At 38.2% G+C, this 12,616-nt stretch overlaps 1 protein-coding gene across 6 annotated transcripts in view; it reads left to right on the forward strand.

The window, feature by feature from the left end:
* The window catches only part of LOC147170439 (unconventional myosin-Ic-like), a 65,982-nt gene extending 54,431 nt beyond the window's left edge, over window positions 1-11,551 (forward strand). For all 6 annotated transcript variants that reach the window (XM_086080175.1, XM_086080174.1, XM_086080178.1 and 3 more), the window contains 15 exons: window positions 78-183; window positions 1,053-1,170; window positions 1,688-1,801; window positions 1,972-2,048; window positions 2,371-2,439; window positions 2,533-2,617; window positions 3,274-3,433; window positions 4,613-4,696; window positions 4,781-4,874; window positions 4,942-4,997; window positions 5,069-5,204; window positions 5,277-5,347; window positions 5,424-5,521; window positions 7,617-7,716; window positions 8,086-11,551. In XM_086080175.1, the coding sequence (XP_085936301.1) occupies window positions 78-183; window positions 1,053-1,170; window positions 1,688-1,801; window positions 1,972-2,048; window positions 2,371-2,439; window positions 2,533-2,617; window positions 3,274-3,433; window positions 4,613-4,696; window positions 4,781-4,874; window positions 4,942-4,997; window positions 5,069-5,204; window positions 5,277-5,347; window positions 5,424-5,521; window positions 7,617-7,716; window positions 8,086-8,112 (1,395 nt within the window). In that variant the 3' untranslated portion in view covers window positions 8,113-11,551. The remainder of the gene's footprint in view (window positions 1-77; window positions 184-1,052; window positions 1,171-1,687; window positions 1,802-1,971; window positions 2,049-2,370; window positions 2,440-2,532; window positions 2,618-3,273; window positions 3,434-4,612; window positions 4,697-4,780; window positions 4,875-4,941; window positions 4,998-5,068; window positions 5,205-5,276; window positions 5,348-5,423; window positions 5,522-7,616; window positions 7,717-8,085) is intronic.
* Window positions 11,552-12,616: the final 1,065 nt, after the last annotated feature.

Raw genomic sequence — 12,616 nt, forward strand, 5'->3', positions numbered from 1 at the left:
TATTTATCAACTTTTCATGCCCAGTCGGACCTCCCGTCCTCATCCCTTGTCTGTCCCGTTTTTGTCTGCCGTTCCAGGCAGCAACCCAGTTCAAGACCAGTCTGGCAAAACTCATGGAGATCCTCATGTCCAAGGATCCGTCATATGTCCGCTGCATCAAGCCCAATGACTCCAAGCAAGCAAGTATGAAGTCATATCTTGTTTTGTTTTGTTTTTCAAATGTAGAATGTTGTGGGTGAAACTATTGGATTCAAAATGTCTTGATAACTGAAGGTATGAGTTCATAGATATCTCACGTTATCACTTCTCTCTCTGACTATAATACTGTGAATTTTCTCTTAAATAATTAATTTCTACCCATTTACAGATGCAAGGTAAAGGTACTTATTTATATACAACGTACAACGTACAGCGGCATTTGTACTCTGCAATAAACACACCAAAAATAGTGTTTTTATTTTATGATTGGATGAGAAATGGGCCTTTCTTAATTTTAAAGTACCAGTCAGAAATTTGGACTCTCCTAGGCATGCTAATAAATAAAAAGCTGTTTCCAACTTTTGACTGCTATTATATATGGAAAATATCAGGACTGCGTAGCAGAGCTATGTCAACTCAGCAATTTGCATTGGACTCTCTCTCTCTCTCTCTCTCGTACAATACATTTGATGAAGTGAAAAGCTTCAAAAGTATTATGTCAGCTTCATGTAACCACTCTTGTAAACACAGTTAGCTAAAGCAGCTTAGCAGCGTCTGCAAGCTAATATTTTCCTCATAGACGTCATTTTAATCTCGCGTTAATGCTAATTCCAAGCAAAACACTTTGTTTATCAGCACGTCACTGGCCAGAGAGTAAACTCTCCCTGTAGTCACCAATATACTGCGCTGGCCTTTGTCTGCCCCTACAGTTGTCCTTTTGTTTGTTCACACTGTTTCTCTTTGTCTCTCCTACTGCTGATTTTTGCTTGTTCATTCTTTCCAACAGGCTTTACATTTTTCTCAGACTATTGTGACCCGACTCTAACTCTTCTACCCCCACCTCTTGTTGCCAGGCCGCTTTGACGACGTTCTGATCCGTCACCAGGTCAAGTATCTGGGGCTGATGGAGAATCTGAGGGTGAGGCGAGCTGGTTTTGCTTACAGACGGCGCTATGAGGTCTTCCTGCAGAGGTGATCAGAGGACATTTTTTTTCTTTTATTGTTAGGATACCATCCACCAATGTAAACTACGTTAGCCTGAGAAGAATCACAGACAATTCTCTGTTTATGCTTCCAAATGGCGTGTATTCAAAGCTCCCCAATGTTCTTTGAACAATCGATTTAAATAGTCAAAATTTTCAGTGATATGAATATTACATTTCTTTTTTTTCTCCCTGCTGTGAAAATGTAACAACATAATTGAATTTGCGGAACATTTATTTTATTGTGATACTTTATAAAAAGATTTAGTGTATATGTTCTGTTCATGAATAGGTGAATAAACCTTACTTTTTGACATCCATCACACTCACTTTATCGCAGGGATTCACATATGTCTCTTTTGCACAATATATATATATTTTTAATTACAAATCATTCTGTTTACTATATTAAATCTTTTGTGTTGTGGTATGTACATATTTGATGGTGTTCTTGATTAATATCACATTGTTCTAGCTGTACAAATTTATTATTTTATTCCATGTAGATACAAGTCGCTTTGCCCAGGGACTTGGCCAAACTGGGAGGGCAAACTGTCTGATGGAGTCGCCCTATTGGTCAAGCACCTGGGATACAAGCCTGAAGACTATAAGTTGGGCAGGTCATTAACACACCCTGACACACACACACACACACACACACACACACACAGATAAGGAACCAAATGGCATGGTCAGAAACATGTGTAAAAGCATCTTGAGTATGCACTTTATATGAAATTATGTATTGATATGATGACTAAATTTTTTAAAATTAAACTCCACTTTGCAGATCAAAAATTTTCATCCGTTTCCCAAAGACCTTATTTGCCACTGAGGAGGCCCTTGAGACCAGGAAGCATAGTATTGGTGAGAGCCGTTTGACATTGCCAGCCACATTATGACCACTTTCACAACGTACACAATATTGAAGTTCTTTACAGCTTTTTGCATGTAACCATGTTCTTCTTCTCTGTAGTCATATTTAAGAAAGGAACATATGAGAAAATTAGAGTTGCATGCAATAATTGGTTTTAGGGGGAAAAAAATATTACTTGCCGAGATACTGTAGCACAAGCACTTCCTTTAGACCAACTGGAAACTTCTTGGAATAGTCTAGTGAATGTGGTTGGTTCAATAAGTATTGCATCATGAATTAAATCTGTCTTTTTGCTTTTGTGCCCTCCCACAGCCACCAAGTTGCAGGCAGGATGGAGAGGCTACAGCCAGAAGTCCAAGTACCAAAAACTTAGAACATCAGGTATGAACTAGTTGAGCTACCCTTTCCTTCTCCTGACATAATTTACTTGTGCTTTATTTAACCCCTATAAAAATGTCTTGTGTTTTTCATCAGCTATCGCCATTCAGGCATGGTGGAGGGGGGTTTTAGCCAAGAGGAGGGCCAAACGCAGGCGGCAGGCTGCTGACACCATCCGCAGGTATGCACAGACAAGTCAAAAGAGGCTAGTGTATGTTCTATCGTGGCATATTCATCAAGTCAAATAGTGTTCCCGCACTTTTTGCCTAAGTTCAACGCCCACCCACGAAGAAGAGGTCGTTAAAAAAAAAAAAGTGTGTTGGTAATCTCTGAAAAACCCGCAAAATATCGGAGTACAACACAAGGTAAACCCCGCTATGTATTTATTATTGACCCAAATAAAAATCTGCAATAGCGTGAATCCGAAATAAGTGAACCGTGAAGTAGCGAGGGTCCACTCTAAACTGTAAGGGGCGGCATGGCTCAGTGGTAGGGTGGTTGTCTCCCACCCGTGAGTTTGTGGGTGATGCACTTTGTCGTTTATTGAATGGGACAAAGACACAGATGAAAACAATCCTAAACACATTGCATGTGTGTGACTTTCAGCTTAGTACACTTTTATCAAACCAGTTTATTTTGTTATCTTTTATAGTTTTACAATTCAGTGCCATTTTTCTTTGATTAAATACATGGAACCAAAAAATAAAGGCAACTCATGTCCATAGGGAAATTTTATTTGATAAAGAGTAAAGTGAGTCACGAGCGAGGTCATGTCATGAACTGAACTTGTAAGTCAAGGTACCATTCCGTCTTAGGTTTTCTTTTCATCACGTCCAGGTTCATCAAAGGCTTCATTTACCGCCACAAGGAACGCTGTCCAGAGAATGAGTATTTCCTGGACTACGTGCGCTACTCCTTCCTCATGAAGTTGCGCAGGAACCTGCCAAAGAACGTTCTGGACAAAAGCTGGCCAACACCACCAGCGGCTCTTACAGAGGTAGGAGTTACAGCGCACACGCACCCCCCCCCCCCCCCCAACACACACACAGCTCTCAAGCATGTAGGGGCCTCTTTGGATTCTCGTTTTTGTTTAGGACATTTCCTGTCCTATCCTACTCAAGATGACCTGAAAGTACTTGGAGGATAGGAGCATTCGAATTCTACAAATGTTTAGGAAAGGTCACCTTTAAAACAATTTTAGCAAATGCTACTGATGAAAGAATATTACCCACAATTCTTTACGACGATTTAAAGCAACAGGTCAACGATGTAGTTGACAGATGACGTAACATTTCATGATCAGGACTTTAAAAAATAATATTTAAAAACAAGAACACTTATTTAGTAAAAATAGTAATAAAATGTTTTTGTCACAAGTGGATAGTCAATGAAACCAAACAAACGGAAATTAAATTATAAACAACTTTTTATTATTTGAAAATGTGCAATTCCAAAATCAACAAAAATCATCACATATCAACAAAAACAACAATTACTATCTAGTTCTGTATTTTTTTTTATTTTATAAGTTCCCTGGATTGGCTGGCAACCAGTTCAAGGTGTACCCCGCCTAATGCCCAAAGCTTGCTGGGATAAGCTCCAGCGCCCCCGCGACCCTTGTGAAGACTAAGCGGTTAAGAAAATGGATGGATGTTTTAAAGTCCGTAAGCGAGAGATTTTGTCAGCAATACTTGCCGTCACACGATGACGTCAATTAGGAAAAGTGAAGTCGAACGCCCGTGAAAGTGCGCTGTCCTTTCCTATGTTCCAAAGGAAGCACCTTTTCATTTCTCCTTGACCCGATGACGTAATCCAACAAGGAAAGAAGAAACATCCATTATGGACCATATCCAAACAAAATTATGTTGTAGGCAGGAAAATCTAGCAAACAAACCCTGGGACTTCATATACACACTATCAGGGTAATAGTTTTGGATTTTTCGTTATAGTTTTTATTAAATTTGTCATTATTGTTAGCTTTACTCCATTTTGACTTTTGTTTTCTAAAATCATCAAACTTGTCTTAAAAATGTAAGATGTAGTTTCAGCCATTTTTTTAAAAGCACTTAAAAAAAAGTTCCATTAATATATATATATTTTTGTTTTGTTTTTGTTTTTCAATTTTAGGTTTAGTTTTCATTAACTAGCCTTGTACACCCACCGTCTGTGTTTTTAGGCTTCTGAGCATTTGCGCAGGCTCTGCATGCAGAACATGGTGTGGATATACTGCAAGAAGATCAGCCCTGAATGGAAACACCAGGTGTGATGCTTTTCGAGTGGGCAGTCACATTGTGTGACTTAGAATTTCTGACCATTTGCTTTATTTTTCAATCTTTATGGCTAGATGGAGCAGAAGATGATGGCAAGTGAGATATTTAAGGACAAGAAAGACAACTACCCTCAAAGTGTGCCCAAGCTCTTTGTCAGCACTCGATTGGGTAAGTGTCTTTAACATATTCACATGCTCCTCACAATATCATGTGCTGACTCGTCAACTCTGCTCAGATGGTGAGAACATAAATCCCAAGGTTTTGCAGACTTTCGGAAACGAAAAGCTGAAGGTTGGTTGAGTTCAGGTCAATTCAGACTTCCCGGTTGATTCAACCGCTTACTAATCCACTCTTGTTTCCAGTATGCGGTGCCAGTCACAAAATACGACAGGAAGGGCTACAAGGCCCGTCCACGCCAGCTGCTTCTTACGGCAAACTGTGCCATCATTGTAGAAGATGCCAAGATCAAGCAACGCATTGACTACGATGCTCTGAAAGGTCAGAAGTCAACTGACAAACGATTTGTTTTCCTATCAACAGCCTCTTGTTTATTGAAACGTTCCTGCGCAGGTATCTCTGTCAGCTCTCTTAGCGACGGCCTGTTTGTTCTGCACGTGCCCAGTGATGACAACAAACAGAAGGTAGTGTACATAAGCACTGGGCTCCATGTGTTTTGCTTTAACACAATACCTTAATATTTGGGTTTAAATTCCACAGGGAGATGTGGTTCTACAAAGTGACCACGTGATTGAGACCTTGACCAAGATCGCTATATGTGCTGACAGAGTAAACAGCATCAACATCAACCAGGGCAGGTAAGAAATTAGGGAACCATTTGTGATGGGTGAGAGCACACATTACATCATCGTCAAGGTTTATTCTTACAGTATAGGTGACAAAATGCTGTTTACATTTTATTTGGATCTCACAAGGGCTGTTGTGTTGGCTGTTTGTTAACATGATGAATATTTTGTTGCCTGAAAATGCAAGTTGTTATGAATTGGTCTCAAAGGTTTTTGAAAATGACATTTATTCTATACAGTCAAACACCTGCATGCTTGCGGTTTGACACATATCTTGTTTTTTGTTTGTTTCATTTCCTGTTTTGTTTTTTTGCCCATACACCACCACCCCCCCCCTTTTTTTTTATATTTATATTCTGTCAGGTTGTCTAAACTTTTTCCTCCGAGGGCCATATTTAGAAAAATGAATGGATGTAAGGGCCATTGGTGTTTTTTATTATTATTATTATTATTATTTATCAAGCACACCAAAATAAGTCAATCAAGCAATTGCTTTATTGTTTATATAGTACACAAAATCGGAAGTGTAAATTTAACTACCATCGTGTTCAATTTAACACTTTCCCTGAGTTGATGTAGTATATATACTTCCAAAAATGTAAAAATGTCACTCTTTGGTAGAGTGAAATTATAACGCCCATAGTGTTATTTGACACATAAAAGTTAACTTTTTACACTTTTAAGTGTTATCTGCGGTCACGTCAGTGTTATGTTTTCATATTGTCAGTGTTATTTCTTAACACTTAAAATTGTTATTTCCTTTCATTTTTTGGTGTTAATTTCTCGCAGTTTTAGTGTTACTTCTTGACAAGTTTTTATTTTCCAACCCAAAGTGGGACTTGAACCTAGTACCTAGCGCTTGGGGGGCAACAACACAAACAAGTACGCCACGAGATGGTACATGTTCGTTGCCGCAAAAAAATTTCTTGCAGGCCTATTTCCCGCACGACTCTAAATACAAATTGCCAATACAGCAAAATATCCGCTTCGTTTTTAGTTTTGCAGAAAAATAATGAACATAAATTACATTACTCATGAAAATCCAGAAACTTTTTGTTTTATGTCTTGCACGCTTTTTCTATGTTAGAACAAAATAATTCAAGAACTGTATAATGTCATCCTTCCATTATAAAACCGAATAATCCAGATTTAGAGCTGTTCTTAAAATCCAGGGGAAAAAATGCAGTTACCTTGTAGGAGAAAAGAGCCCGAATGTATAAGGTAACTCAGCCTGGAGTCAATTAGTTTGACTCACTGAAATAGCACCACCCGTAGAACTTTTTTTTGCACTGTGTGTTCAAACAGCCAAATCAACACCTAGTAACTCAAAGTAATTAACTCTAGATTTTTAACACAATTTAACACTACAGAATTTAAAAGTTTTATTGTTGTTGTTGTTTGGAAATCTGCTACTTGAAAAACTTTCTATAAGGCGCACATAGTTAAGTTTACAAAATTTTGGGGTGGTCGAGACCCAGAAAGCCACCAGAGAATATCAGCCCCTGCACTGAACGGTGGCTGTCTTCTATCTCTACATTTTCAATCATTCATTTTCACAATTTGGACCTTGACACAAATGGAGGAAACCATTTTGGCTTGTCAAAAGTAATTATCTTTATTCAATAGTCCGTCAGTGTTAAGAAGAGAATTGTTGTTACTTGTTTAATAGCAAATAGTTCATTTAGTAATAGTTCATATTTAGAAAATCTCTACAGTATATAAAAAATTTTATTAGTAGCAGATGTCATTTTTAGTATGTGCCGAGGGCCGCTTAAAATTGGAGGGTGGCTCACAAATGGCCCACGGGCCATAGTTTGGACACCACTGTTCTATGTTTTTGTTATGTTTGTCTATTGCTGTTAACCTAGATAATGATCAAATCACATATTATGACTTAACTGGATTTTTGCATAAACACTTTAATTCCAAAGAGTGCACATCCTTTTTTCTTGCTACTGTATACAACCCTGGACAACAAGCAGTTGATGTCACTGGTTCATATTACGGGGTCAGTGGCGAATGTTTTGACATTACTGGTATCTTTAAAGTTGTCCTGCTTTCACAATTTCATACACCTGACCTAATCATTATTGTGCTTCCCCTCCAGTATAAAATTTGCAGTGGGCCAAGGAAAGGAAGGGTTCATTGACTTCACACCTGGATCAGAGCTATTGGTGGCAAAGGCTAAAAATGGGCACCTATCTGTGGTGAGTTGTCAAATTCTTTATATTTGAAGAATCGAATCAATGCATGGCTTTGCAGTTTTGTCAAGTGTCTGCCATTATTCGCTGAAACACGTGTAATATAAAATATTGCTTTGGCGTCATCCGGTGGAATCTTTGTGCCAAGCACATCTATAGGAAATTACCAACATTTGTGGTGGGCACATTTTTGTTATTTACAGCCAAGAAGCTCTTATTGTGGTCTTACTTGAAATTCAAATTTGTTTCTCAACACAGTTGATAGCAAACTATCTGATGAAAGTCACTAACTTTGCATCAGAATGGAAAAGTCCGTGTTGTCACTTCTGTTTTGTCCACTTGATATGACCTTCGTGTCTTCTACATTCATTTCAGACGGCTCCTCGATTGAACTCCAGATGATGATCCAGATCCTCTGATAGCACACACGCGCACACACGCGCACGCAATGTACTCTTCCAACTTCCAATCACTTGACCTCAAGCCCCGCTCTGCTTTAGCCAATCAGGTGGCAGCTTGTCACCATGTTGTGGTGGTGTACGCTTCTGATTTCATGATAAACGATCCAGCAATACTAATTGATATATTTATGTTTATATGTTATATTTTTGGGGTTAATACTGTTGGAATATTGTAATTTTATAAGTAAGGCCAAGGAATAACAGATTCCAATGTGTTGTTGTTGTTTTTTTTAGGAACATTTGTTTTTATTTGTGATTTATTTGGGAACAAATTCATGAGAAGAAAGAGGTTATTGTGGAGAAATCAGGATGTTATCTTTTACTTTTTTCCCCCCTGCCATTTTTCATTCTTTAATTTCTCTCTTGGGCTTTTCATAATAGTTTTGAGAGTCTGCTTGCATGTGGACAAACGGTTTCGGGATGGTGAACAACTCCAATAACACACGTGGTGGACATACTACTGAACTGGTCATGTGTTGTCCGACACAAAGGGAGCTGATAATGAGGGACAATGTAGGTTCACTGTAAGCACATGAACAACTTGAACTTTGTAAGTGTGAGGTGAGGAGAGGGCAGCGAGATGTGAGGGCCTCGTCAGACAGCTGTTACTCGCCTTGTGCTTGTGCCTTTCCCACTAACTAATACGTTCGATGTGTGAGCATTGCTCTCCATAGTGGCGTACGCCGCCTCCATCCTTCCAAAAGCCTTCGCTTCTCGTGCCTCCTCTCTACTTTGGAACAACCTGACTGTAGCTTGTGTCAGGTTTGCAGTTAATCCTGTCTCAAAGTGAGCCTTTATTTTACGCCTCTGTGCCTCTAAAGAGACTAACTTTACCATTTCAAGCCACTACTTGAAAACGTGTGCTGGTTTAATGTTAAATGGCTATTGCACGTAAAGAAAGGTTGAATGATTTTAAGCCACTTAAGTTAGGCTTATTTAATTTAACATGTTTTTCCTCTTATTTAATTGGCTTGTAAAAGGTCATTACTACAGTTGAAGAAGTCAGGTGACTGTTGAATAGTGAATTGTGAGCTGTTCCAACCGTTCTAACTTTACTGTTAGGCCCAACATTTTTCATACAAAGGCCACATTTTGAGTTCAAGGGAATTTTTATTTGATGAATGGAAATAAAAATTTGTCATGGGCCAATATTACTTTGATAGTTTGATAACCATGAACAAAAATATTGTCCTGTCACAGTATTATGCTCTTAAAATTTATTTTTTTGAATTGAGTAAATAAAAACAGCACTTTTTCCCTATTGAACAAAATCTTCTTTTTTTTTACACAATATAGACAATTTGGTATATTGAAGGTGCTCAATGCAGAAAACTGAATTTTGATCCTCTACTGCCACATGTGGCTGAAAAATGAAACTGCACACTCCCTTCTGCACATCCACAATGCGCGCATGATGTCACATCCGCAGACAGACAGCATGAAATTCAAACTTGAATCCAGTCTGAAAATTATTGGCCAGACACTTGTGAACAACCAAGGTATTAATCTGCTAATTGGAAGATGTTTCAGTCATAAATGGTCAAATTAAAAAGGCTATTGTAAAGATATTTTTTAACTTTTTTTTTAAACAAAGAGCAGCTTTAAGAAGCATGTACGATGTTAAAATAAATAAATACATAGAATATGAACATTCATCTTTTTTAATTCTTAGTAAGTCACAGTGACCCACCACTGGTGAGCTATTTTTAGAACAGACCTGCTGGCTACTCATGTTGTCCTTGGAGGTTAACTAGAACCCAATGGTATAAAAAAAAAATTTTTAAAGGATAATGCACATTAATTGAAGTAACAAAAAGATAATGTCAGTTGCTCACCCGTCCTTCTGTGCTCAGCCAAGGAGGAGTTAAAAAAAGAACAACTTGCTTCTAGTAATTAATGAGGAAGCTCTTTGATTGGCCTCTGCAGGCAGCCAATCATAATGCAGCTGTCATTGCCTTGCTGAAAAGCAAGTTAACTGTGACGGAAAATTTGAGCGTTTATCGAAACCTTGATTTCTTAAAGCAACGGTAAACCGTCAAACTGGTAATGGCCCATGTCTAATAAAAAAACAAAAAATCGGCATTATTTTCATTTGACCGTTTGACCCAAAATTATGCCTATAATTATTTATACTCTTCCTCAATTCAGGCAAGTGGAATTGTCACGGTTTTGCTAAGTCGCCAAGATTCTTTAGAAGGTTGACAGAGATGAAGTTGTCTAAAAAAATCATCGCATTTTTCATTCTCTCCAATAAAACTGCTGACTAGCGGTGGTTCACCTCACCTGCACGATCTCCATGCGGGCAGTTTGGGTTCAGCTCCCACTCACTGATGGTGTGAAGGGTTGTTTTTGTTTTTGTTTTCCTATGAGCCCTGTGAGTGAGTGGAGATCACTTCAAATGTAGCCTGGATGTGAATAATTTGGGCCTTGACTGTAAACGGCCTGATTTTTATGAAATATGTAGTGATTTGTCTTTTGTAACAACAACGAATAAAACAGTTCTTACAAATGATGTTTTAGAGGTGATGACAAACAGGATGGCATTTTATATAAGCTGGCTTTTCTTCACTTCACCTAAGATAGCTTTTAGCTAAGAGGACCCAATTTCAACACAGTGTTGAAATAGGTTGAGTTTGTCAAATTTGGGGAAAGGGGAACGTCCCATTTTAATATAACATTTAAATCTTTACACATTTACAGTGAGAAAATATTCTAATGTATACATAGCCGCAGCTCCCACACAGTAGTTATGAAGATTGATATGTGTAATCGAAACTCAGCCAAAACCTGTTTGCCTGCGAGAAGGTTTGAACCTAATGCTCAGTTTGAGAGGGTCCCCAAAGTGGTTGCCAAGGGTTGTTATTTTTGCAGACTTCACTCCGAGGTGGGTGCAATATGCCAAGACTGTTGCTTCACTTAAAAACCAAAGAACCATGAGATTTATGATCATTATCTGTTGTATAATTTTGAATCGTTTTTGTTTGTTTTGATCTGATTTTATTTGATTTCAGGAGGGAGACTTGTACAGTTGTGTTTGGTTTTAAATGGGATGTCCAAGCCAAGTTTGATGATGTAAAACATTTTGGGAGACAAAACCTTTAGAATAGTTGAATGTGCCTTGTTGCATAGCAATATTATGAGACTCGTGAGTCATACGGCCTTGTCTGTTAAGTCTGCCAGAGCAACATTTGATTGTGTCACTGCTTTGCAAAAAAAAAGTCATGTGTAACAGCTATATTGATACCAAATCCTAATGCTTTTTTAAGATACACTTTTTTTGTCAGCTCTATTACTGTATGATCCAAACTAATGTATAATTATGCCAGCACACTAAGAAACGTACAATATTAAAGATGTGGTGAATAAATTTGACATGTTCAGTAAAACCTTGCTGCTTTCTTTAACTCGTGTGTGTGTGTGGGGGGGGGGGGGGGTGCGCGTGCGCGAAATTGTCCATAGGTGTGAATGTTTGTGTTGACCTTGAGATTTTTTAATGAATGAACGGGTCATTTGTATTTTTTCATAGTTTAAGTGAGCTTTCAAATTCCTCTGTAACCTTGAGATCCACTAAGACTATGTGTAAATCCTTACAGAACTGCTCACCCTTTCTATAAAATAGATATTTGATTCCCTGCTAGATACCACAAGAATTCTAGCTCTCACTCTCCATTTCTAACAGAGTCTTGTGATTTTATTGTAGCCATTATTTACAACATGTGAAATGGCAGGCGCCAAAACAAAATGCAGCTTTCAATATTTCTACTACTCTAATTATTCTATTTGTGTCGTTAAGGAAAAACTTACACGCAAAGCACGGTGGCCGATTACATAATGTCCCAAATTCAGCAAAAATAGGCTCCAGGCCACCTGTGTTTTTCAGGTACACGCAACAATGGAGTAAAATGGCCGCTAGGTGTCGCCCTAGAAGTGTTTCTCAAGACTGGCAAAGTGTCCACATTCACATCCTTCTTAGAAGTTCAACTTCGGTGTGACATTTCGAGTCAAACGTGAGTCCATTTATAAAACACGTGCACGTGCATGTGCTCGTATCTATTTGATTTTCCTAATGTGATGAACAAAAGTTCGTTAACCTCCAACTTGGCAATATAAACAGTGGGGATGATCTCTAATAGACGAAAAGACTGTTTTAAGATACTTTGACTACACCTTAGTGCAATACAGTACAGTATTTGTCATTTAGCGCATGCATTTGCAGAAAACGAAAAATGGTCAACAAACCAAATAAGGTAAGTGTTTCTTGTCTTTCCCCCCAGAGCTGTATAATAATTGTTATAATCAAGTGCATTTTTATGCTCTATATGAGTTGCAGAATAAAAACAATTCTCTTTTATCAACTACCAAGTGATGTTTACTCAAACGTCCTATTCTAGCAACACTTACAGCTGAGGAACAAAGCACGTGGAGTTTTGGCGCGCTCTGATTGG

The sequence above is a fragment of the Leptonotus elevatus genome, chromosome 7 (assembly GCF_054856555.1).
Source record: "Leptonotus elevatus isolate MCC_2025b chromosome 7, RoL_Lele_1.0, whole genome shotgun sequence".
NCBI lineage: Eukaryota > Metazoa > Chordata > Actinopteri > Syngnathiformes > Syngnathidae > Leptonotus > Leptonotus elevatus.